The sequence below is a fragment of the Sciurus vulgaris genome (genome assembly GCF_902686455.1).
Source record: "Sciurus vulgaris genome assembly, chromosome: 4".
NCBI lineage: Eukaryota > Metazoa > Chordata > Mammalia > Rodentia > Sciuridae > Sciurus > Sciurus vulgaris.
The window spans coordinates 50023529-50050559 of record NC_136464.1 but is presented as its reverse complement, the minus strand read 5'-3'; the positions used below and the strand labels follow the sequence as shown (position 1 = coordinate 50050559).

The window sequence follows — 27031 nt, the reverse complement described above, 5'->3', positions numbered from 1 at the left end:
CTTTGCTCATTTACATCGTTGTTTTTCATCTCTTCCTCGTGGAATATTTTGCTGAGAATGATCTGTAGCACCAGCTTTCTTTTTGTAAATTCTTTTAGCTTTTATTTATCATGGAAGGATTTTATTTCGTTGTCAAATCTGAAGGTAAGTTTTGTTGGGTATAAGATTCTTGGTTGGCATGCATTTTCTTTCAGAGCTTGAAAAATGTTGTTCCAGGCCCTTCTAGCTTTTAGGGTCTGGGTTGAAAAATCTGCTGATATCTGTATTGGTTTCCCCCAAATGTAATTTGATTTTTTTTCTCTCACAGCTTTTAAAATTCTGACTTTATTTTTTATGTCAGGTATTTTCATTATAATGTGCCTCGGTGTGGGTCTGTTGTAATTTTGTATATTTAGAGTCCTATAAGCCCCTCGTACTTGATATTCCATTTCATTCTTCAGATTTGGGAAATTTTCTGATTATTTCATTGAATAGATTGTTCCTTCCTTTGGTTTGTTTCTCTAAGCCTTCCTCGGTTGCAATAATTCTTAAATTTGGCCTTTGCATAATATCCCATGATCTTGTAGATTCTGTTCATGAATTCTTACCATCTTCTCTGTTTGGTCAACTTTGTTTTCAAGATTAAATATTTTTTCTTTAGTGTCTGAGGTTCTGTCTTCCAGGAGCTCTACCCTATTGGTTATGCTTTCTATGGAGTTTTTAATTTGGTTTATTGTTTCCTTCATTTCAAGGATTTCTGTTTGTTTGTTTTTTCAGTATCTCTAACTCTTTATTGAAAAGATCTTTTGCTTCCCACATTTGCTCTTTTAACTGTTGATTGGTGCAATCATTCAAAGCCTGCATTTGCTCTTTCATCTCATTGTTTGCTTCTCTGATCATTTTAATTATGTACATTCTGAACTCCCGTTCTGACATTTCTTCTGCCATGCTGTCATTGGATTTTATTGCTGTACCATCTAGGTTTGTTTGGGACACTTTCTTCCCTTGATTTCTCATATTGGTTAGGTATTTATCCCTCTAGTAGTGAAACTCAGAGACATTGCAGATTTCCTCTATTGACTTATAGAGTCCCTGTAGATTTCCAATAACTCACCTCCTAGCCTTCAGCAGCCTGAAGTCTTGGAGGAACCTGATAATGCAGTGATTCACAAGGAAGCTGCCCCTCTAGGGCCTTCAGGTGGGGTATATTCCCTGCTAGTGGGCAGAGACGCCTCCACTTGTTGGCTAATGGTCAGTCAAAGGGGGACTAGACTCTGGGCTGGGTAATCACTGGTCTAGGCCTGTGTCTCTGGTTCTATTGCCCTGGTGGGAAAGCCTCGCCCGGCGGGGAAGACTCACCTGGTGGGTAGTCTTGCTGGGCAGCTCTCCTCTGAGAAGTTCCCTTTGGTCCGGAACCGTCACCTGGGCTGGGCATCCCTCCTCTCTGATGTTCCCAGGGGTCTGGAACTACTACCTGGTCTGGGAGGCCTGGCCCTGCGAGGGACTCTCTCTCTCTGAGTGGCCCTCCTCTGTGACGTTCCCTGGGGTCTGGACCTATTGCCTGGGCGTGGGACCCTTGCCCTGTGATGAAGCCTCTCACTGTGCGGCCCTCCTCTACAATGTTCCTGGTTGTTCAGGTTTACTGCTCCAGTGGGGGAATCTCGCTGGGCAACTCTACTCCACGAAGTTCCCTGTGTTCTGGGACAACCACCCCATCTGGGGAGCCTCGCCCAGTGGGGGAGACTCACCTGGCAGCTCTGAGTTGGTCATGAGTCTCAAAATACCTCCTCTTCTTGAATCCTGAGTCCTAGAGTGACATGAAATGCAGTCACCCTCTAGTCCGCCATCTTGAAACCCCTGAGTATGTATTATTCTAATTAGGATCCCAGGCTTCTGGATATATATGATGTAGAGATTCATATATATACTTAGAAAAGTCATCTTAGATTCATTTCAATGTGTTTCCTATTCCTATCCCCACTTCCCTTCATTCCCTTTTGCTTATCCAATGAACTTCTGTTCTCCCCTCCACATACACCTTATTGTGTGTTAGCATCTACATATCAGAGAGAACATTCCACATTTAGTTTTTGGGAATTGGCTTATTTCACTTAGCATAATAATCTCCAGTTCCATCCATTTACCAGCAAATGCCATAAATTCATTCTTCTTTGTGATTGAGCGATATTCCATTGTGTACATATGCCACATTTTCTTTAATTTTCTTTATCCATTCATCTGTTGAAGGGCACGTAAGTAGGTTTCATAGCTTAGTTATTATTAATTGAGCTGCTATAAACATTGATGTGGCCACATCACTGTAGTATGATGATTTTAAGTCCTTTGGGTATATGGCAAGGAGTGGGATAGCTGGGTCAAATGGTGGTTCCATTCCAAGTTTTCTGAGGAATCTCCACACTGCTTTCCATAATGGTTATACCAATTTGCAGTCCCACCAGCAATGTATGAGTGTATCTTTTCCCCCACATCCTTGCCAACATTTATTGTTGTTTGTATTCTTGATCATTGCCATTCTGACTGGAGTGAGATGAAATCTCAGAGAACTTTTAATTTGCATTCCTCTAATTGCTAGACATGTGGAACATTTTTTTTTTCATATATTTGTTGATGGTGTATTTCTTCTTTTGAGAAGTGTCTGTTAGTTCCTTTGTCCATTTATTGACTGGGTTATTTGTTTTCTTGGTGTTAATTTTTTTGAGTTATTTGTATATCCTAAAAATTAACACCCTATCTGAGGTGTGGGTGGCAAAGATTTTCTTCCATTCTGTAGGCTCTTGCTTCACACTCTTGATTTGCTATGAAAAAGTCTTTTAGTTTGATACCATCCATTTATTGATTCTTGATTTTACTCTTGGACTTTAGAGGTCTTGTTGAGGAAGGTAGTTCCTAAACCAACATGATAATGTTGGACATATATTTTCTCAATAGGTGCAGGGTTTCTGGTCTAATGCCTAGATCTTCAACCCACTGTGTTGATTTTTGTGCAAGGTGAGGGGTAAGGGTTCAATTTCATTCTACTACATATGGATTTCCAGTGTCCCAGCACCATTTGTTGAAGATGCTATCTCCTCCAATGTATGATTCTGGTGCCTTTTTCTAGTATGAATTTATGTGGGTTTGTCTGTGTGTCTTCTCTGTGGGTTTGTCTCTGTGTCTTCTCTTCTATTCCATTGGTATTTATGCCTGTTTTTGTTGTAAATACCATGCTGTTTTTGTTATTATAGCTCTGTAGTATAATTTAAGGTCTGGTATTATGATGCCTCCTGCTTCACTTACTGAGGAGTACTTTGGATATTCTGGATCTTTTATTTTGGCAAATAAATTTCATGATTTGCTTTTTCCATTACTATGAAGAATGTCATATCTACATAGCACTTTTGTTAGTATGGTCATTTTGACAATATTAATTCTACCTATCCAAGGACACAGGAGATCTTTCAATCTTCTAAGGTTTTCTTCAATTTCTTTTTTAAGGGCTGTGTAGTTTTCATTGTAGAGTTCTTTCACCTCTTTTGTTAGATTCATTCCCAAGTACTTTTTTTTTTCTTTTGAGTCTATGGTGAATTGAATAGTTTTCCTAATTTTGCTTTCAACTGACTCACCACTGGTGTAAAGGAATGCAATTGGTTTATAGGTGTTAAATTTATATCCTGCTACTTGACTGAATTCACTTATGAATTCTAGAAGTTTTCTGGTGGAGTTTTTAGGCCCTCTAAATATAGGATCATGTTGTCTGCAAACAGGGTTAGTTTGAGTTCTTCTTTTCCTACTAATATCACCTTAATTTCTTTATTTTTCCTAATTGCTCAAGCTAGTTTCAAGGACTACGAAATAGAATTGAATAGAAGTGTTGAAAGAGGTCATCCCTGTCTTGTTCTGTGTTTTAGAGGAAATGTTTTCAATTTTTCTCCATTTAGAAGGATTTTGGCCTTGGGTTTAACATATGTTGCTTTTACAATGTTGAGGTATGTTCCTACTGTCCCTAAAATTGCCAGTTTTTGGAACATAAATAGATGCATTATATTGTGTCTAATGCTTTTTCTGCATCTACTGAGATAAATATGTGATTCTTGGCTTTAAGTCTATCTACATGGTGAATTACATTTATTGACTTCCATATGTCAAATCAATCTTGCAACCCTGGAACACAATCCACTTGATCATGGTGCACTATCTTTTTAATATGTTTTTGTATGTGATTTGTCAGTATTTTATTAAGAATTTTTGCATCTATGCAAAATATTGGTCTATTTTCTTTCCTTGATGTGTCTTTTTCTGGTTTTAGTATCAGGATGATACTGGCTTCATGGAATGAGTTTAGAAGGGTTCTCTCATTTGCTGTTTCATGGAACAATTTGAGGAGGATTGGTGTTAGTTTTTCTTTGAAGGTCTGGTAGAATTTGGCTGAGAATCTTTCTGGTTCTGGGCTTTCTTTGTTGGTAGACTTCTGATGACATCTTCAATTTCATTGCTTGGACTTGACCTGTATAAAATTTCTTTGTCCTCCTGGTTCACTTTGGTAGGTCATATGTCTCTAAAAATTTGTCAATGTCTTCAAGATTTTCTATTATATTGGAGTATCAATTTTCAAAACAGTTACTGATTATCATCTGTATTTCAGTAGTGCCCATGTTGATATTTCCTTTTTCATCATCAATTTTAATAATTTGAGTATTTTTCCTCTTTCTCTTCGTTAGCTCGGTTAAAGGTTTATCAATTTTATTTTTTTTCCAAAGAATTAACTTTTTGTTTTATTGATTTTTTTGAATTTTTTGTTTCAATTTAATTGTTTTTAGCTCTGATTTTAATTATTTCCTATCTTCTACTAATTTTGGTGGTGATTTGTTCTTTTCTAGGGCCTTGAGATATAATGTTAGATCATTTATTTGGTGACTTTCTATTCTTTTAATGAATGAGGTCAATGCTATCAACTTTGTTCTTAGAACCATGTTCATTGTGTTGCAGATATTTTGATATGTTTTATCATTATTCTCATTTACCTCTAAGCATTTTTTTCACCTCTAATTTCTTCTGTTATCCAGTCATCATTTAATTGTGTTATTTAGTCTCCAGGTGTTAAAGTAGCTTCTATTTTTAATTTTATCTTTAATTTCTAATTTCATTTATTATGACTTAATAGAATACAAGGATAGAGATTTTTTTTGCATTTCCTAACAGATGCTCTGTGGCCTAAGAAATGGTCTATTTATAGAAGGATCCATGTGCTCCTGAGAAAAAATTGTATTCAGTTATTGATGGATGTAATATTCTTTGTATGTCTGTTGTTTAAATTATTAATTGTAGTTTTATCATTTCTTTATTTATTTTTTTGTTCGGAAGATCTGTCCAGTGAGGAGAGAGGCATGTTAATGGCACCTAACATTATTTTTTTGCAGTCTATTTTATTCTTGAAATTTAGATGGTTTGTTTGATGTACATTGAAGCTCCACTGTTTGGGGCATAAATATAAATGATTGTTATGTCCTGTTGTATAATTCCCTTAGGCAGTAAGGAGTGACCTTCCTTGTCCCTTTTAACTTTGGCTTGAAGTTCACTTTATCTGATATAAAGATTGAAACCCCTGCTTGTTTACGAGATCTATATGATTGATGTTTTTTTCCCATCCTTTTTTACCCTCAGTCTGTGGATCTCTTTGCCTATGAGGTGAGTCTATTGGAAACAGCATATTATTGGATTTTTTAGAAAATGAAATCTTTCAGTCTATGACTTTTGATTGATGAGTTTATGCCAGTTACATGTAGTGTTATTGTTGAGAAATGATTTTTATTGCCTGACATTTTGATTTATTTCTGGTTTTTAATTTGTATTAGTTTCTCCTTTGATTGTAGTGTTTTTTCTCTCTTTGCTTGTTTTTAATTCTATTCTTCATTTATTCCAAGACCTCTTAGTTATTAGTCTGGGTTGAGAAATCAGCTGAAATCTGGGTTGGTTTACATTTAAATGTGACCTGTCATTTTTCTCTAGCAGATTTTAAAATTCTATCCTTATTTTTTTGTTAGGCATTTTCATAGTAATGTGACTTGGTGTGGGTCTGTTGTAATTTTGTATATGTCATGTATGCCTCCTCTGGAGTCATGTATTGGAGTAAAGATTTTCCACTTTATTTTTAAGTTCTGAGATTTTTTCTGATACTATTTCTTTGAAAAGATTATACATTCCTTTAGTTTATATCTTAGAGTCTTCATCTATCCCAATAAACCTTAAGTTTAACTTTTTCATGTTATCCCATATTTCTTGGAAGTTCTGTTCATGGTTACTTAACATCTTTTCTCTATGGTCACCTGTATTTTCCAAAATTAATATTATATTGAGGTATATATATAAATATACATTACATATTATATATTTTGTCTTTGTTGCCTGAAACTCTATCTTCCAAGTGGTCTAGTCTGCTAGTGATGATTTTCACTGAATTTTTTAATTTGGTTTATTGATCCCTTCATTTCAAAGATTTCTAATTGGCTCTTTCAAAGAATCTCTATTTCTTTCTTTCTTTCTTTTTTTTTTTTTTGAAGTAATATTTCACTTCTTATATTTTCTGATTTCACTTGTTACATCATTTTTTACCTTGTGGATCAGTTTAACCATGAACTTTCTAAATTCCTTCTCTGACATTTCTTCAACTTTAGTATCAATGGAGTCCATTATTAAGGCATTTTGATTTGTTTGGGATGGTTTTTTCCTTTGTTTTCTCATGTTGTTTGTGTGTCAACCCATATAATAGTATGAATCTGAGGTAGTAGAATTTCTACCCTGTGTATTATAGTGTCCCTAAAGGTTTCCAGTACCTCACAGTTTAGAGGGAGACAAATAATAACAACCAATACAAACACGTTACAGCATTAACTGAAATAGTTCCTGCTATGACATCTACAACATTAATTGCACAATAAAGAGAAATATGATCAAATCAGCTATTGACAACAGTAAGAACAGTAAGTCTGTGGAAGAATTTACAATTTTGAAAGGTTGAACAGGGAGAGTACAGAAGAGATGTAGAATGTAATGGTTATGAGGGGGAGGAGAGAAAAATAGAAGCAAAAAAAAAAAGAAAAGTAAAAGAGAGGACAGTGGAGTTTAGCAGAAGAAAAGAAAGAAAGTGTATCAAGGGGAATAGAGAAGTGAAAAAATACATAACAAAACCAAAATACACTAATCAAACATCCTAGCCCTCAAAAGACTGAACTGTGAAAAATAATTACCTTCAAAAAATGCTAGAAATGAGAAAAAGAGACAAATATGTATAAGTATATTGTATAAGAGATAAATATGTATAACTATGAACCATTCAGCTCATAGTTATCTGTGAAGAAGAAGAAGAAGAAGAAGAAGAAGAAGAGAGGAGGAGGAGGAGAAATTCTTGATGAAAAGTAAGGAATTGCTTCCATTGCAGTGGTCAAAAACTATCAATGAGAATATATCTTCATTGTCTACCCCCAAATGTCTTTCTTTCCATTTCTTCTTGAGGTATGTAATGTGGAGGAAAGTATTGACCACAAGCTGTCCAAACCTTCTTCTTTTTGTGTTGGTCCTCAGGTTGCTAGTTGGAGTTCAGAAATTCTCAGCTTTCCTTCTTGGCAGTGTGAGATACAGTGGACTGGAAAGTGATGTCTACTCCACCTGGCGTGGGGCCACTCTACTGATCTATGAGAGGAGTTCCCTGGGTAGAGTTTCTGCAGGCGGGGTTTGGATCTAGATAGACTCCAGGTTCTTCCTTGAATGGCGATTGGTATGAAGATTATAAATCTGTGCACCTCCAGGGCCCAGCAGCTGCTGGTCCACCTGAGAGACAGCACCCCAGGAGTCTCCCCTGGGCTCCACTTATTTGGCCAAGGAATCAATCATTTGCCCCCTCTGTCACCATGGACCACCTTTCCTAGACGCTCAGATTCAGTCATCAAACTCATTTACTCTTGCCCCTGCCCTTTCAAGTTCCTGGAATGGAGTGGCCCTCCAAGCTGGTCTCTTGAGCCCTGGGACTCAAAGGGGAAGAGGAAGCTAGGTGAGTTTCTACTACCCGTATTCCCCTGTGTAAAACCATCTCCATGTCTGAATTTCTCCTGGTCTTCTAGTCACACTCTGTGCCCTGCAGCAGGCATCTTCCAGGTCATGTCCCAGCTCAGGTTTTCCAGGACTCAGTTCCCACCACTGCTCACTGCCAAAGTGCAGCAGCAAGATGACTCCTTTCTGGGCTCTCTGCAGGCAGCTGGATGAGACGCAGAGTGCCTTTCCGGCATGAGAATATTGTGCAGCACACTTTCTGAGTCAATCCAGTGGTGTCTTTGGTCACTGACCTCTCTGTACCAAGACATGCCAGGGGTCTCCTCAAAATGCAATTCCCTTTATTCCCCTATCCCTTCACTTTGCCACAGGATTTCTTTATTTTACTATATCCAACCTCTGAGTCCCTGAGCTGTCTTGAATATCCAGTATTAATTTACTGTAAAATCCTTTTTTTTTTTTTTTTTCACCCATCAAACTGAGAAGCTCCCCACCTGCTTTCTTGGTTTCATACGACAGAGCAGCCTGGAAAGCCACCTCATCTGCCCTGCCATCTTTCCCTCCCAACACACTTGTTGACAGGCATGAATGATATTAATCTGGATTTGTATGATAGGAGTACTGGGCCCTTTCATGCACCACACTGAAGTGCTCTTCTCTTAATTTTTCCCTTATATTTAAAATAAAAGTATAAATATACATATGGTAAAAAAAAAATGCATGTTGAGAAAGATGTGACTAGCATAAATATCCTCCTCCCATAACATGCCAGATCTCAATCCTTAACAGTCATATGAGTAACACCAACTCTAGTTGATCTCAGAATCTTTTCTGACCTTTGGTCATGGTTTTCTATAATATCTCTGTTACTGAGAAAACCACGCTGTCTTCTTCATAAACAAAACTTAAAAGGCCGCATGCACACACTGCTCTGGGGCAGCAAAATCTAGGCAGCACCTCAGATGCAGATCCAGTTGGGGCTCAGGAGAGTCCCAGGTAGCATGGAATGCACCACTGCAGAGCTCAGCCCAGCCCTTCTTGAACCATGCAGAACCACCCGTCCCACTGCACATCTTTGGGGAAGAGTGTGACTCATCCTGCAAGGAGAGGAGATAGACATCCTCAAAGAGGCAAACTGGAAACGCTTCTACTGCCTCTTGATGGGCCGGCAGGGCCTGGGCTTGCCCCTGAAGTCTACACCATGAGTGAACTGAATACGCATCAGTCTTGCCAAGAGGCCCAGGGGTATGTGCTTACCAAGAGGTCTTTGCTCTTCTGCAGCTGTTTGATCTTAATGCAGCTGTGTCTGGACTGAGTTGGTGGAAGTGCCAAGGGAAGATTTGTGCTCACCTGGTGGGCCTGGGGCCTCAGGCTTGGAGCTCTAGCCCAGTGTGGCTGCTGCAAAAGGTCCTGGCATGCCACCCTAGGGCACCTGCTCCTCCTTCCCAGTCAGGGTCTGACGGCTGGCTGGGACCGAGAGGGCCCTGGCCACGCGCCACCCAGGAGTCTGTGCTCTGGCACCATCAGCACAGGTGTTTCCTTCTTCATATTAATTTCTACTTATAAGACTAATTCAGACCTGCTTTAAGGCATTTGGAATATAAAAGTTTCATGAAAGAATATAAAAGGCACCTGGCATCCTACCACCCACTGACAAACACCTCCCTTAAAGTTGCAGCCCTGCTTCAGCTTCAGGATCCCATAGTTCCTGAGTTTCCTGCTTCCCAAAGATGGGTTATACCTTAACCTTTCCAGAAAATGATAAATCTTGATATTGCTTTTACTAGTTTTTGCAAAGACAAACCAAACAACAAAACAAAACAGAAACCCAATCTAGCAGTGTCCTAAGAGTTGCAGAAAAATAAGTCCTAAAGGAGATATGTACCAATTACTGGCCTGAATGTAAAAGAAAGTTCTGCTGAGTGCAGTGCTGCACACCTGTAATCCCAGGGACTGGGGAGGATAATGCTGGAGGATTGCGAGTTCAACCAGCCTCAGCAAAAGTGAGGGACTAAGCAACTCAGTGAAACTTTATCTTTAAATAAAGTACAAAAAATAGGACTGGTGACATGGCTCAGTGGTCAAGTGCATCTGAGTTCAATCCCTGGTACCAAAAGAGAAAGAAAGAGTTCATTGAATGTCTTTATGGGAGGGGACTGCTGTGATTCTACAGAACAGCATCAGAATTCCAGATGGTAGGAAACACCATTCTAGGAATGTTGTGTGAGGACAGAAAGGAGAGGTGGAGCCAGAACTGGAGTCCTTGAGTCTACTCCCAGAGAGATCTTCCCAGCAGACATTGCGTGCCTGACATACTAATCCAGATGGAGAGCTGGACGTAAAGGTGATACTGCTTTCCTCTGGGCCATTCTAGAAAGTGCAAGCAGAGAGGTGTGAACCTTGGTTTTCAGACCAGTCCCCATGGGCACCAGGACACTGGAGCTAAGTGCTTTTTCAGCAGGGTGCTAAGCCACATAGAAGCCGGACAAAATTTCCTTTTGGTCATCTATCTCATTTGGTTCTCTCATGATCATAAAAGTGCAAATTATTAGAGCAAAGTAACCAAGAGACTGCCCCAGCAGGCCTGGGAACTCCTGGGTGATGAACGGCCACAGGTGTAAAGCTTTTTCTTTGACAGGCTCCTGGTTCTTCTATCAGGATCGCTGTGCTAAGGCTGTACTGAGACAGATTGGTTGGTATGCATAGGCAGTGTTTATTTCAGAAGGTGATACATACTCTGCCTAAAGTACACTGGCTCAGATGGGAATTCCAGTCCCCTTCATTATTAATGCAGAAATTCAATGATTCAGGAACCAGGGAATGGGAGGATCCTGAAATGACTTTCCACTAAATTTAATGGGGAAACCATTTGGGTCAGAACCAATCTAAAGTCTAAATAGAATTTATCATGTACACGCGTTGCCCAGTGGGCTCTCTGCTCGCTCTTTCTGGGGTCTTCCATGAAGGCCAGAGGAGCTAGCACTTCCTGGGAGTGGGAATGACAGGCAAAGAAAGCTCACAGAGGCCGAGCAAGCCCTTCCTTCCAGGGCAGCCACGGTCATGACAGAAGACCCGCTGATGAGGTCAGAGACCACAGTGGGCACTTTGCATGTCCCCAGATACAATGCAGACAGTTCCCCAATGCTTAGATCACTATCTTAATTCTAGAGAGGAAGATACTTTCGAGATTCTTTTGTCTGATTTTTTTTTTTTTTCTTTTTCACAGTTAGGGAAGTGAGATTTGTGGATGTCAAATAACCTGCCCTAAAGCCTCTTTGTAATTGAGCTGAAGTTGGAATCCTCCTGGGGTACCCTTGTTGCCCTCTTGAATACCATCTGGTCAGTAGATAGAGGAGACTGAATTTTATTTTTCTGTATTTGCAGTTCTATGGGCACCTTCTCACCTCCACTGCCCTCTCCTCAGAAAAAAAACAGTATCACCTTCACCTCCAGCCTTGTCAAGATGCCCTTTCTCAAGCTCCAAACTCCCTGAGGATCACAAGCCAGGGTAGCTTGGGGATAGGGAGAAGAGGCCTGGGAGAGAAAGGTAGACAGCAGTAAGCAGAAAGAACATTAATGGAGCTAATGCAGAAAATTGGCTTAGCACAGGGACTGGTGCCCAGTAAGTACTCAGCAACTGGTGACCATGGTGCAGGTGCCGGAGACAGTGACCCTGTGGATGAGAGATTCCTCTAGATCAGCTGCTTGCCTGGTAGTTCAGCTCCTAAGGTTGGAGCTGCTGACTTCTTTAGACTAACCTGGAGTCTGTTCCCCTACAGCTCCCACCCATAGGTCTTAAGTCTTCTTGGCCACCCCAAATCTGACTTCTTTTCCAGATAGTACACACATCAGTGGGTTGAAAAGAACATAGCTCTTCCTGGTGTCTCCCTTCTCTGACCTGAGTATTCTATCAGTCTTCAAACATCTCTCATAAAATGTGGTTTTTAGAGTCTCGTGGAGCATTTTGACAGATTGAAACAAGGGAGACCGGGAGAGAACAGTTAGATGGGGCACAGGTAAGGGGCAGGTGGAATGTGACAGACCTCGAGGCTGAGGGAACCACATAAAAATATGTGAGTTCTCATGTCAGAGGCTCATAGAAATGTTTCCTCCAGTCTCTGTCCACAGTGATGATCCAGGCAGCATACTGGACTGTCTGCTGGGTTAGCACAGGACCAAGGGATGTCAGGGCTTACACAGGGTGCATGGTGGAACCCCTGGGAATTTTGCTATTTAATTGCTAATTTTTAGGTTCAGAACATGGCCTGTGGGCAGCAAATGCCACTCCCACAGTGAGACTTCTGTCCTTGGGGAGGCAAAGCCTGAAAATAATTCTAAGGAATATTCATAAAATCATTCTAACTCTAAGCACTACCACCAAGCAATGCCATTATATTATGGGGTTTTTTTTAACAGCTAAGAAGGTAAACTTGCTTCTGGAATAGAAAAAATCCATAAGACACCCTTCTAAGCCAACGTTACTATCTCCTAATATCAGGACAGTATCTCTTACAGGATATCAGGTATTTAAAATGGTTACATTTGGAAATGAGCACTGTCATTCACAGAGTTGAAATGAAGAACTTCTGAGGCCCCTTCAGGTGATGAACAGCACATTCCAACCCCTGCTCTGGGATCTTACAGAAAAGCCACAGCTGGGCCGGAGATTTTGTTTTTTCTTGAAGCTTGGGTGGGGCCGTGGCTCAGGGACGCCCCCTTCAGTGGCATCCCCCTGCCTGTCCCCTTCATAGGTACTATATACCCAGCATGGCCTCATCTGCTCTTCCTCTTGTGTCCTTTACTGCAGGAAGAGCCACAGCCAGCCACCCCGGGACTCAAGCCAGAAGCCTGGCAGCCATCTTGGATTTCCCACGCCCATCCTCTCTACCCTTTTTTTTTTTTTTTCATTTTTTTTTTATTTTATTGTAAACAAATGGGATACATGTTGTTTCTCTGTTTGTACATGGCGTAAAGGCATACCATTTGTGTAATCATAAATTTACATAGAGTAATGTTGTTTGATTCATTCTGCTATTTTTTCCCTTCCCCCACCCCTCCCACCCCTCTTTTCCCTCTATACAGTAGTTCCTTCCTCCATACTTGCCCCCCTCCCTAACCCTAACTCTAACCCTAACACTAACCCTTCCCTCCCCCCATTATGTGTCATCATCCACTTATTAGCGATATCATTCTTCCTTTGGCTTTTTGAGATTGGCTTATCTCACTTAGCATGATATTCTCCAATTTCATCCATTTGCCTGCAAATGTCATAATTTTATCATTCTTTATGGCTGAGTAATATTCCATTGTATATATATACCACAGCTTTATCCACTCATCAATTGAAGGACATCGAGGTTGGTTCCACAGTCTGGCTATTGTGAATTGAGCAGCTATGAACATTGATGTGGCTGTAGCTCTGTAGTATGCTGATTTTAAGTCCTTTGGGTATAGGCCAAGGAGTGGGATAGCTGGGTCAAATAGAGGGTCCATTCCAAGTTTTCTAAGGAATCTCCACACTGCTTTCCAGAGTGGCTGCACTAATTTGCAGCCCCACCAGCAATGTATGAGTGTACCTTTCTCCCCACATCCTCACCAACACCTGTTGTTGCTCATATTCTTGATAATCGCCATTCTAATTGGGGTGAGATGGAATCTTAGGGTGGTTTTGATTTGCATTTCTCTTGTTACTAGAGATGTTGAACATTTTTCCATATGTTTGTTGATTGCTTGTAGATCTTCTTCAGTGAAGTGTCTATTCATTTCCTTAGCCCATTTGTCGACTGGATTATTTGAATTCTTGGAGTAGAGTTTTTTGAGTTCTTTATAGATTCTGGAGATTAGTGCTCTATCTGAAGTATGATTGGCAAAGATATTCTCCCCACTCTGTAGGCTCTTTCTTTGCATTGCTGATAGTTTCCTTTGCTGAGAGAAAGCTTTTTAGTTTGAATCTATCCCAGTTATTGATTCTTTCTTTTATTTCTTGTGCTATGGGAGTCCTGTTAAGGAAGTTTGGTCCTAAGCCGACATGTTGAAGATCTGGACCTACTTTTTCTTCTATAATCTGCAGGGTCTCTGGTCTGATTCCGAGGTCCTTAATCCATTTTGAGTTTAGTTTCGTGCATGGTGAGAGATATGGATTTAATTTCATTCTGTTGCATATGGATTTCCAATTCTCCCAGCACCATTTGTTGAAGAGAGGCTATCTTTTCTCCATTGCATATTTTTGGCACCTTTGCTTTGTATAGTATGAGAAAATTGTATTTATTTGGGTTTGTGTCCATGTCCTCTATTCTGTACCATTGATCTACCTTTCTATTTAGGTTCCAATACCATGCCATTTTGGTTACTATTGTTTTTGTAGTAGAGTTGAAGATCTGGTATTGCAATACCCCCTGTTTCACTCTTCCTGCTAAGGATTGCTTTAGCTATTCTGGGTTTCTTATTCTTCCAGATGAATTTCATAATTGCTTGCTCTATTTCTGTAAGGTACGTCATTGGGATTTTAATTGGAATTGCATTGAATTTGTATAGCACTTTAGGTAGTATGGCCATTTTGACAATATTAATTCTTCCTATCCAAGAACATGGAAGATCTTTCCATCTTCTAAGGTGTTCTTTAATTTCTTTCTTTAGTGTTGTATAGTTCTCATTGTAGAGGCCTTTCACCTCTTTTGTGAAATTGATTCCCAAGTATTTTATTTTTTTCGAGGCTATTGTGAATGGGATAGTTTTCCTAATTTCTCTTTCTGAAGATTCATCACTTATGTATGAAAATGCATTGGATTTATGAGCATTGATCTTGTAACCTGCTACTTTACTGAATTCACTTATGAGTTCTAAGAGTTTTCTGGTGGAATTTCCAGGTTCCTCTAAATATATAATCATGTCATCAGCGAACAGGGATAGTTTGAGTTCTTCTTTTCCAATTCATATCCCTTTAATTTCTTTGGTCTGTCTAATTGCTCTGGCTAGAGTCTCAAGAAAGATGTTGAATAGAAGTGGTGAAAGAGGGCATCCCTGCCTTGTTCCAGTTTTTAGGGGGAATGCTTTCAGTTTTTCACCATTTAGAATGATATTAGCCATGGGCTTAGCATAAATGGCCTTTACAATGTTAAGGAATGTTCCCACTATCCCTATTTTTTCTAGTGTTTTGAGCATGAAGGGGTGCTGTATTTTATCAAATGCTTTTTCTGCATCTATTGAAATAATCATGTGATTCTTGACTTTAAGTCTATTGATATGGTGAATGACATTTATTGATTTCCTGATGTTGAACCAACCTTGCATCCCTGGGATGAAACCCACTTGATCATGGTGCACTATCTTTTTAATATGTTTTTGTATGCGATTTGCTAAAATTTTGTTGAGAATTTTTGCGTCGATGTTCATTAAGGATATTGGTCTGAAATTTTCTTTCCTTGATGAGTCTCTGTCTGGTTTAGGTATCAGTGTGATATTGGCTTCATAGAATGAGTTTGGGAGGGTTCCCTCCTCTTCTATTTTATGGACTACTTTGAGAAGTATTGGAATGAGCTCTTCCTTAAAGGTTTTGTAGAACTCGGCTGAGAACCCATCTGGTCCCGGACTTTTCTTTGTTGGTAGGCTTTTGATGACTTCTTCTATTTCAGTACTTGAAATTGGTCTATTTAAATTGTGTATGTCCTCCTCGTTCAGTTTTGGCAATTCATATGTCTCTAGAAACCTGTTGATGTCTTCGAAATTTTCTATTTTGTTGGAGTATAGATTTTCAAAATAGCTTCTAATTATGTTTTGTATTTCAATCCTGTCTGTTGTGATATTTCCTTGTTCATTCCGAATTTTAGTGATTTGGGTTTTCTCTCGTCTTCTCTTTGTTAGTGTCGCTAAAGGTTTATCAATTTTGTTTATTTTTTCAAAGAACCAGCTATTTATTTTGTCAATTTTTTGTATTGTTTCTTTTGTTTCAATTTCATTGATTTCAGCTCTGAGTTTAACTATTTCCTGTCTTCTACTACTTTTGGTGCTGGTCTGTTCTTCTTTTCTAGGGCTTTGAGCTGTAGTGTTAGGTCGTTTATTTGTTGAGTTTTACTTCTTTTATTAAATGCGCTCCATGAAATAAATTTCCCTCTAAGTACTGCTTTCATAGTGTCCCAGAGATTTTGATATGATGTTTCTTTGTTCTCGTTTACCTCTAAGAATTTTTTAATTTCCTTCCTAATATCTTCTGTTATCCATTCATCATATAATAGCATATTGTTTAATCTCCAGATGTTGGAATAGTTTCTGTGTTTTACTCTTTCATTTATTTCTAACTTCAATCCATTATGATCTGATAGAATACATGCTAGTGTCTCTATCTTCTTGTATTTGCTAACATTAGCTTTGTGGCATAATATATGGTCTATTTTAGAGAAGGATCCATGTGCTGCTGAGAAGAAAGTGTATTCACTCTTGGTTGGATGGTATATTGTATAAATGTCCGTTAAGTCTAAATTATTGATTGTGTTATTGAGATCTATGGTTTCTTTGTTCAATTTTTGTCTGGAAGATCTGTCCAGTGGTGAGAGAGACGTGTTAAAATCACCTAGTATTATTGTGTTATGGTCTACTTGGTTTCTGAAATTGAGAAGGATTTGTTTGACATATATGGATGAGCCACTGTTTGGGGCATAGATGTTTATGATTGTTATATCTTGCTGATTTATGCTTCCCTTAAGCAGTATGAAATGACTTCTTTATCCCTCTGACTAACTTTGGCTTGAAGTCCACATTATCGGAAATGAGGATGGATACTCCAGCTTTTTTGCTGAGTCCATGTGCATGGTATGTTTTTCCCCATCCTTTCACCTTTAGTCTATGGGTATCTTTTTCTATGAGGTGAGTCTCTTGCAGGCAACATATTGTTGGATCTTTCTTTTTAATCCAATCTGCCAGTCTATGTCTTTTAATTGATGAATTCAGGCCATTAACATTCAGGGTTATTATTGAGATATGATTGGTTTCCCGGTCATTTGGTTCATTTTTTAAATTTTATTTATTTATTTGTTTGATACAACTTGGCTCCTCCTTTATTTGACAATTCCTTTAGGATAATTCCTCCCTTTGCTGATTTGCTTCTTTGTTTTTCATCTCTTCCTCATGGAATATTTTGCTGAGAATGTTCTGTAATGCTGGCTTCCTTTTTGTAAATTCTTTTAGCTTTTGTTTATCATGGAAGGATTTTATTTCATTGTCAAATTTGAAGGTAAGTTTTGCTGGGTATAAGATTCTTGGTTGGCATCCATTTTCTTTCAGGGCTTGAAAAATGTTGTTCCAGGCCCTTCTAGCTTTTAGAGTCTGGGTTGAAAAATCTGCTGATATCCGTATTGGTTTCCCCCTGAATGTAATTTGGTTCTTTTCTCTCACAGCCTTTAAAATTCTGTCTTTATTTTGTATGTTAGGCATTTTCATTATAATGTGCCTTGGTGTGGGTCTGTTGTAATTTTGTGTATTTGCAGTCCTATAAGCCTCTTGAACTTGATTTTCCATTTCATTCTTCAGATTTGGGAAATTTTCTGATATTGTTTCATTGAATAGATTGTTCATTCCTTTGGTTTGTTTCTCTAAGCCTTCCTCAATCCCAATAATTCTTAAATTTGGCCTTTTCATGATATCCCATAGTTCTTGTAGATTCTGTTCATGATTTCTTACCATCTTCTCTGTTTGTTCAAGTTTGTTTTCAAGGTTAAATATTTTGTCTTCAATGTCTGAGGTTCTGTCTTCCAGGTGTTCTATCCCACTGGATATGCTTTCTATGGAGTTCTTAATTTGGTTTATTGTTTCCTTCATGTCAAGGATTTCGGTTTGTTTTTTTTTTCAATATCTCTAAGTCTTTATTGAAATGATCTTTTGCTTCCTGTATTTGCTCTTTTAACTGTCGATTGGTGCGATCATTCAATGCCTGCATTTGCTCTTTCATCTCATCGTTTGCTTCCCTGATCATTTTAATTATGTACAATCTGAACTCCTTTTCTGTCATTTCTTCTGCCATGCTGTCATTGCGTTTTATTGATGTAACATCTAGATTTGTTTGCAGCATTTTCTTTCCTTGTTTTCTCATATTGTTCAGGTATCAGTGGACCGCTGAGATATTGCAGATTTCCTCTATTGACTTACAATGTCCCTGAAGATTTCTATATATATCCCCTCTTATCCTTCAGTAGGCTGAAGTCTTGGAGGAAGTTGATAATGTGGTGTTCCACGAGGAATCTGCCTCTCTAGGAGTGGTGGCCTTCAGGTGGGGTATATTCCCTGCTAGTGGGCAGAGGTGCCTCCACTTATTGACCAATGGTCATCCAAAGGGGAACTAGGCTGCGGGCTGAGGCAAGGCCTGTTTGGGCCTGAGTCTCTGGTTTTACCGTCCTTGTGGGGAAACCTCACCCGGCAGGGAAGACTCACCCGGTGGGGAGGTCTCGCTGGTCAGTTCCCTCCTAGAGGTTCCCCTCAATTTACAGCTACCACCTGGGCTGGGCTGCCTTCCTCTGCAAAGTTCCCAGGGGCCCGGCCCTACCTCCTGAGCCTGGGAGTCTCACCTTTGGCAGATGTATCTCCTTAGGCTGCCCCTCCTCAGAGAATCTGCCCGCAGGCCTGGAACCTTCGCTCCACCCCTAAGCCTGTCTCTGTGCGGCTCTTCCACCAAGAAGCCTCCTAGATCCTGGGACCCTGCTCTGCACCTAATCGCCTGGCTATGCAGCCCCTCCTCTGAGCAGCCACCTGGGGCCCTGTACAATCGCTCTGAGTCCCAGAGACCCGCCACAATCCTCTTCCTCCAGACAGCCACCCAGTATTCCGGTGCGGTCACTAGGAGTCCAAGCAACTCACTGCGTGCCTCCTCCTCCCACCGACCACCCGTAGCCCGGGGCAATCAATCACTCCGAGTCAAAATGACCCTCCCTGTTCCTCCTCCTCCTCCAGGTAACCCCCCCGGGGGTTCAGGAGCGGTCACTCTGAGTGGCTCTGAATCCACGTGACCCGCTGCACGCATCCTCTGGGCAGCCGCCCGGAGCTCTGGTGCGGCCACTGGAGACCAAGCGACCCACCGCGCTTCTCCTCCAGGCAGCCCCCCTGTGTTCAGCAGCGGTCGCTTTAAGTCCAAACAACTCACCACTTGCCTTCTCCTCTGAGCAGCCACCTGGAGCTCCAATGCAGTCACTGCGAGTCCAAACGCCCTGCCCCTCTCTACCCTCTTAGGGACCAAATGCCCTTCAGATTCCTTCTTAATTATTTCTTACATCACATGAGACACCATAGTGTGGTGTTAAATAAAGAAATGCTGGTATTCTATGTGTTCCACAAATAGGATGGAATTGCATTCAGCCTTAAAAAGGGAGGAAATTCCGATACATGATACTTGGATGAACCCTGAGGACAGTATGATAAATGAACCAACCTGCCACAAAAAGACAAGTACTGTGTGACTCAGAGCTAAAAGTAGACAGAAGAGGCTGGACACCCAAGGAATTTTCAGAAAGCAGGTTTATTGGTTGCAGCCAGCAGGTCAAGTGTGGCTTGTGCCTGAAACATTATCTGGACACAGATTTTGGAAATTCTTTGAACTTTATACCCAGTGCAGGGGGTGCAGGGGGCTTCGAGGTTCACATGACAAGTGCTCTCTGTTCCATCCCCTAGACCAGACACAGGTTTCACAAGTTTTTAACCAAGAAAACAGATAACATCTTTTTGCACAACAAGCTTGCAGACTCTCATACCTTTTGTGTGCAAACCTGGCATTTATAGGAAAGAGGAAGCTTCAAGTCACAATGACCTCTGCAGACATCTTGCTTGCTGATACTCTTTGTAAAAATCTTTCTGATGAGCAGCTGAATTATGGCAAGGGTCTTCTGGGCGTGGGTCTCTGGCCTGCTTCAGAGTATTTAGAATGGTCAAAATCATACTGACACAATGTAGAATGGTGGCTTCTGGGGGCTGGGGAGATGGGCGTTTTTATTTAATGGGCAAGGGGTCTTAGGTTTGCATTCTGAAGAGAGTCCAGTGCTGACTGGTGGTGCTGGTTGCCTAACAATATGAATGCACTTAATACCACTGAACTGTCCACTCGGGAATGGTCATCATAGTAAATTTTATGTTATGTGTTTTATCACAATAAAAAATTTAAAAACATGAGGAAAATCTGGTACATACAGTGAAGGAAAATACCTGCTATTAATAACAAGTAGACTCCAGGGCTCCAGGGCATTGTAAATATTCTGGGAGACCCGACTGCAAAGTGCAGCTAACGTTACGACGTGTAGGAGATGACGTGCTTTCAGTGGGCAGCCTCCAAGTAAGTGGTAAAACAAGAGGAAAGAGACTCAACAATTACATTCCTTACTTTTAAATCTTTATTCTGAATTGATTTCCACCTGATGAGGGTTTTCGTGGCTAGCTGCCTGTCCAGGCTGGAGAGGCCCTGCAGATCTCTCCTTTCAGAGTCCCTCCAACCTCTTCTTGCAGGGTTACTTTCTTGGATTGCAGTGTTGGGGGAAAGTCATTCAAATTCTTCCCATTCTGATAATTTAAGAAGATTTGGAGCCAGGAGGCATTTTAGTCAGTAACATCTCGGGGAAAAGCCTCCTGGTGATTTGTTTCTTATGGGGAGTCCAAGTTCAGGTCAGAATCGTAAGAGAGCTCTGGAGGAGGACTCTGCTGAGGCACTGATGGACTCATACTGTCAGTATCCAGCAGGGGTTCCTCCTCCAAGGCCGCCTCCTCAAAGATTTCTGGGTCTTCCTGCATGAATACGACTTTCTTTTTGGAAACAGTTGGGGAAATCACTTCCTAAATAGAAGACAAAAAGCAAAAAGGTATTAGTTGTTATGGTCTGAATTAGGAATGTCCTCCCAAAGCTCATGTTAAAGTATGGTCCCCCATGCGGCAAGATTCAGAGGTGTACTTTTAAGATACAGTTGGATCTTGAGGGCTGTGACCTCATAGGTGCAGCAACTGAATCTGACGGATTGATCATTTGAATGGACTATTTACTGGGTGGTGACCGTGGTCAGGTGGGGCATATCTGGAGGAGGTGGGTTACTGGGGACATGCCTTGGGGATTCTACATTTTGTCCCTGACTCCTCTCACTCTGCTTTCTAGCTGCCATAAGCCCAGTAGCTTTCCCCATCACACCCTTCTGCATGATGTTCTGCTTCACCTCAGGTCCAGAACAATGGCCTGAGCCAACTATGGACTGAGATTTCTAAAACCATGAGCCCAGAATAAAATTTTCCTCCATTAAGTTAGGTGGGTATTTTGGTCACAGTGACAAAGAGCAGACTAATACATTAGTAGAGACAAACCACACTCTGGAAACACTCTCAAGAATGGCAGGAACATAATGCTCCTGTTTTCATGCCTAAGGCTAAGAACAAAACTGAAATACACCTGCCAGAGTAAAGCACACAATGAAATCTGCTAGGATCAAGTGACTTGTTAGTGATCTAACTGCCTCCAGAATAAAACTCAAACCTTTGGAAGGAAAAACAACATTGTCTAGGATCCCTAGAAAATACCATCTACAAAGTTCAGCATGACTAAGACAAGGTGAGGAAGCAGGAAAACATGAACCATAATCTAGAGGAAAAGTATTCAATATAAAGAGACCCCAGGGCATAAATGACAGAATTAGCAGAAAAGGACTTAAAATGATGATTAAAAATTGCCTCTACTTCATGTACAGTGAAACAAGATGTATCCCATTTGTTTACAATAAAAATGAATTAAAAATATTTATAATAAAAAATTTCAAAAAGGGGAAAAATGGACATATTGTGTGAAAGAGTATATCAGCAAAGAAAGTGGAAATCATATTTTAAAAAGAGAAGGGTGTGGTTGCACACATCCCCCAACCACTCAGGAGGCTGAGGCAGGGGGATTGCAAGTTTGAGACCAGTTTGAGCAATTTGATGATACTCTTAAAATTTCAAAAAGGAATGGGGGTATAGGTCAGTGGTAGAGCACTTGCCTAGCATGTGTGAGGTCTGGGTTCAATCCCCAGCCAGTATCACAAATAAAGAATGAAAAAAGGCAGAGGACCAGTTAGAAATAATAGAACTAAAAAGTATAATATCTGATATTTAAAAATAATCAGAGAAATCCTCACATAGGATATTGGACATTGCAAAAAAGAGAGTCAACAAACTTGAAGGCAGATCAACAGAAATTGTCCAAACTGAAGCAGAGAGGGGAAAAGACTGAAAAAAATGAGCAGTGCCCTCAGAGACCTATGAAACAATGTCAAGTGTCTAATATCCTTCGATTGTAGTCTCTGGCTGCGGTAGGAGTCCTTGGAACCTAAGCCCCTTGGGCCACCTCTCCCCACCTCTGCCTAGAAGTCCAGAGGTTCAGTCTACAGTGGCCCCTAAGGGACACTGCAGAGTGCTCTGGATGAAGCATTTGGCCACATCATCTCTAAAATCCTTCGAAGACCCTCTACATTCAAAGTGTTGAGTCTATGCAGAAAATACCTGCGTTGATTTTTATGAAAATGTATTCCTAAAATGCATATGGTCCAGATCTTTATAAACACTAGGAATTGCTTTCTGACTTAGAAAAAAATTATGGTTTATGTTCTCAAAGCTTCTCTGCTTAGTGAAGAGAAACCAATGGAGGCCAAGCCTCCCTGGCTGGCTGCCTGGACTCTCATGCTACCCGCTCTACAGAGCTCTTCTTGATTCCTATCATTGAAAATGAGCGCTACCACTCCTAGCACTCTGCTGCTATTCTTCTTTTGACTCTTCCACTAGACTAGAATACAGTCTGGGGTAATCAAGCAACAAATAACAAAGTCTTGCTAAGACATAAGCATAGATCTTCTTAAAGGGTTAAGGGGAAAAAATCAGGCAAAGCTTTGAGTTTGTGCATATAAGCCACTAGGTAAACCAGCAGGCCTGCTGAAATTTCATGCAACCCCTCCGGGGCCTGTTTGAAGCCAGATTCCCAGCACTGGAGATGAGAAGTTTGCAGGTGGCCAACAGCACGGGGTAGTTCGTGGTCCACCTTCAGCCGATTGGGAGCCGAGCCTGGCACCTGTCTTCCTTGGGGCACTCCTATCGCTGTGCCTTTCATCTCACCCTCTCAACTTCTACTGGAAATGAACTCAGGCCTGAACAACGTGGCTTTCCCTTGCCAGGCAGGAGGTCCTCTCAGCCTTATTTTAGGTCCCTCTCGAGTTCTCTCTGTTTATTTCCTTCTAACAAGTGGATCAATTTCTAAAACCACAACTTGCTTGTGAACTCTTCCCTAAAACTGAGAACTTGCGCCAGCCCAGGCCTTGTCTCTCATTTCCCATCTTCCCTTACAATTCCTTACACTTGGCACAAGAAGGGCAAATGCATTGCTCCTCAAAATCTTGCTGAGGAATATTGCTGTGGGGTGCAAAACACCCCGAGTGCAACACAAGGGACAATTCAAAACACCGGAGTGAGCAAGGTTTTCTTTAATAGAGCTGCCATAAACTAGGGTGGAGACATGGGAGTTTACCATCATGGAGTTTTAGTTCTATTAGCAGCAAAACGTGGTGTTAGAAAGTGGGTGGGTGGTCAGTCAGGTGATGGTGACTTCTGCTTAATTGAGCCTCAGCTCTCCCGTCTCCCAGCAACTGCTCCAAAAGAGCCTGTCCGAGGGAGAGCTCCCCAGACCACGTCAATAACCTGCACAAAGCCATCCTCCTTTTAATTTATTTACACGTGTTCAGCCTTAAAAATAAGTGTATTCATTGTTTATGAGGATGCTGAGCATATTATCATAAACAAAAATAAGCTTAATACTTTCATGTTTTCAAAGTCGGCTTTGGAAACCAGCAAACGTTAGTGACTTGTACAGGACCACACTAAAGACTTTGATGCACAGGATGCTGTGAGAGTGAAAGACGAATTCAGAGCCCGAGCCCGCATCCCCATTAAGTGAACTTTCTGTTCAGCTGTCAGGTAATTTGTTGAAAGCATAAAATGGCAGGAGACATTTTTTAGGAAATTGTAGAAAAGATTGTGGGAGATAAAAGATTCGCTTGTCAGAGTGATAAATGCAGAGTTGCTTCCAACTATTCTAAACTAAGAATTTATAGTCATCATTATAGCATCAAAGAGGAGGCACCAGAGGCTTGACACATAAAGAAAATATAATAATAAAATACCAAATAGTTAATATTATCATATGCATTAAGTGTGCATTGATAACAATCATGTTTGGTTTCTGAAAAATATCAAATAATTTTTGAAAAAGTGTTCAAAGGATCTCATGAAAAAAAAAATTTGTTCCAGGTGCATAGATTGTTTTAAGAAATCTAGAATCGTAAGCCAGTAACGTCAGTGGTGCTTCCTGAATCTAACATGAACTTGCCTCTTAATCTTTCCTTTTCTCATTGACAAGAACTAGTTCCTACATAAATGTGTGACGATGGAGGGAAAGTCAGCCACGGGAGCCTCAGTGGGCTCAGCACGGTGTCCACCACTGGGATGGGAACGGGCCCAGTGCTGAGCTCCTCGGTCCTACCTTGTGACACTCTTCATACTTCTGTTGAATCTGAAGCTCCTCTTCTTTCATCATTTGTGCCATTTCCATTTCCTGGAGGCTATTATCAACTTCCTTCTTCAGCTGGATCTGTTCTTGCCTATTCTGGGGTGACATCACAGGTTCAAATCAGGCCGGCACCAGGAGGTTTATACACAGGCCCGTCCTCCCTGCGGTTAGACCTGGACCCCGGGCATTTAAGCCTATGAGGTTTCTTCCTGTAACTAGCTTTAGCCTAGTTTAGTGGCAGCTCCAAACCACCAACTCCACAACCCCTGAGTTGGATTTCCACTCTAGCTGCAGACTCTGCACACGTCAAGGTAACTAGGGCCTAAGTATCCTGGGAAGGGGGATGAACCAAGAAACCAGCTCCAGGGCCCTGCCTTGGATCCCAGCCCCTCTGGGAAGCTGACCCCTCCCTGGACACACCTGCACACACACGCACCTTTTCATCTGCTATATCTATTTTCCTGTAATGATAAAGCCAGCGAGCCAGGTACTCTATTGGATCACTGGGCCGAACACTTGCCACTTCTGCCAGTGCCTTGGACAGGGAATTTCCAAAGCATTTCTTCAGATATTCCGTTTCCATCCTGGGGACCTGGGAAACATCAAAACAGACACACTCTTGTATACATGTAATCAGATTATAAAAACAGATTCATTCTAACCAGCTCAGATTTATTTTAGGATAAGTATGAGATGTTGTTGGTCCCACCTGTGTTCGTCAGCTTTCCATTGCTGTGACAAAATACCTGAGGTAATCAACATAAAAAGAGGAATTTATAAGTCTGTAGTTTCAGGGGTTTCAGTCTATGGGTGCTGGGCCCCATCAGGACAGGAACATGTGGTGGAGCAGAGCGGCTCTACTTACGGTGGCCAGAAACAAAGAGGAAGAGGAAGTGGTCAGGGTCTCCAATCCCCTTTCAAGGGCTTCCACCCACCTCTGTAGGGTGCACCAGCTCCCTATAGCACCACAGGCTGGAGACCAAGACTACAGCACCTGGCCTTCAGGGACACTTAAGATCCAATCCACAGACCCACCCTTCTCAAAAGAACCAACAAACGTATACTTGCCCACCCTTATGTTCAACAGACTTTCGTCCTAAGACCTCCAGTTGGAGGAGGTCGGACAATAGGTCCTGGGGTCACCAGGCTTGAGAGGAGCTTGATGTCCTGGCGGTGAAGGGGGCTGAGGCCCTTAGCTCACACACACGCTTCCTGCCGAGTAGGGAGAGAACAACCAGCAGGCAGGAGGTCCCTGGGAGGAGCTCTGAGCCCCCAGAAAGGGCAGCTACTGTGAGGTCAGAAGCACAGTCTGTGACCTAGATAAGACGGGCTGCTTTACTTCACAAAGGACACAGAATCGCCCTGGGGAGGAGCGGAAGGGGAGGTGCCAGGCCCTGAAGCCACTGCTAACACTGTTCCACTCTCGCTTCATAAGCAGAAACCGCCTCAGGCTGGCCGATGCCCCCCTATTTACTGTCAATCTGATTTCACCAGCAGGAGGGAATGTGGCTCAAGCCAGAAGGTTCCACAGGGGGTGGTCATGAAGCAGAGAAAGAGGAACACAGACTCTGGGCTCAGAGGGACCAAGTTCCAGTCCTGGTGCTGCCGCTTTCAGCTGTGTGACCATCAGAAAGTTGCTCCATCTCTGAGCCTTGGTTTCCTCATCTGCAGAACAGAAATAACTGAAGCATGCACTTCGTAATGCATAGAGGATTAGTAGAGATAACAAACGCCGAGAGGCCCTGGGCCTGGCGCCTGTTAGGATCTACTAAACGTCAGCTCTCACAGTGGAAGATTGTGCCCCGGGACAGCCCGGCTCCTGGCTCCCTGACCAACTCTGTATTCCTGAAACTTATGTATTTAAACTCCAGAAGAACTCAGGGAATAACCAAGGCTCAGGGACAGCCTTCACGTTCTCTGGAGGTGTTTTTCAGTTTGTTCCTCCCCGTAACCCTTTCCCTCCATATTTCAGTTCAAGGAAGGAAAAATAGGTAGACAGACAGACAGACAGACAGACAGACAGACAAGGAGCTAGAAAGGAGAAGCAAGTGCTTCCCAGCTCTCGCGGCTGCAGGGCCTGGAACCAAGTGCTCGGCAGCGAGGAGGCCCTGAGCCCGGGGAAGTTTTCAACCATCCCTCAGCAGGAAGAGGAGTCGGAGCTCCTGGAGAAACGCCTGGCTCCAGCCTGGCTCAGGAAAAGCCCGAAGCGCTGGACCATTCACTGTGTCCCAGAGCAGGGGAATTCTGAAGAACTAAAAGTGGGGACTCTGGAGCCACATTCGAGAGCCGGGCAGCTGGCGGCTGCTGTTGGTGGAAGGGGGACTGAACCCCGGGTGCTCTGCCACTGAGCTGCATCCCCTTTTCCTTTTCACTTTGAGATGGGGGTCTCTGCATTGCCCAACCTGGCCTTGAACTTACCAGCCTCCTGAGTCAGCCTCCCAAGTCTCTGGGATTACAGGCCTGTGCACCACACCT

General features: G+C 41.7%; 1 protein-coding gene across 1 annotated transcript; it reads right to left on the bottom strand.

The window, feature by feature from the left end:
- Positions 1-20376: 20376 nt before the first annotated feature.
- LOC306660512 (DPY30 domain-containing protein 2-like) lies at positions 20377-25485 on the bottom strand. Its single transcript, XM_079138809.1, has 4 exons — positions 25266-25485; positions 24993-25148; positions 24530-24652; positions 20377-20820 (listed from the first exon to the last, which is right to left on the bottom strand). The coding sequence occupies exons 2-4, from the start codon at positions 25137-25139 to the stop codon at positions 20632-20634; spliced, it is 459 nt and encodes a 152-aa protein (XP_078994935.1). The 5' UTR covers positions 25140-25148; positions 25266-25485; the 3' UTR covers positions 20377-20631.
- Positions 25486-27031: the final 1546 nt, after the last annotated feature.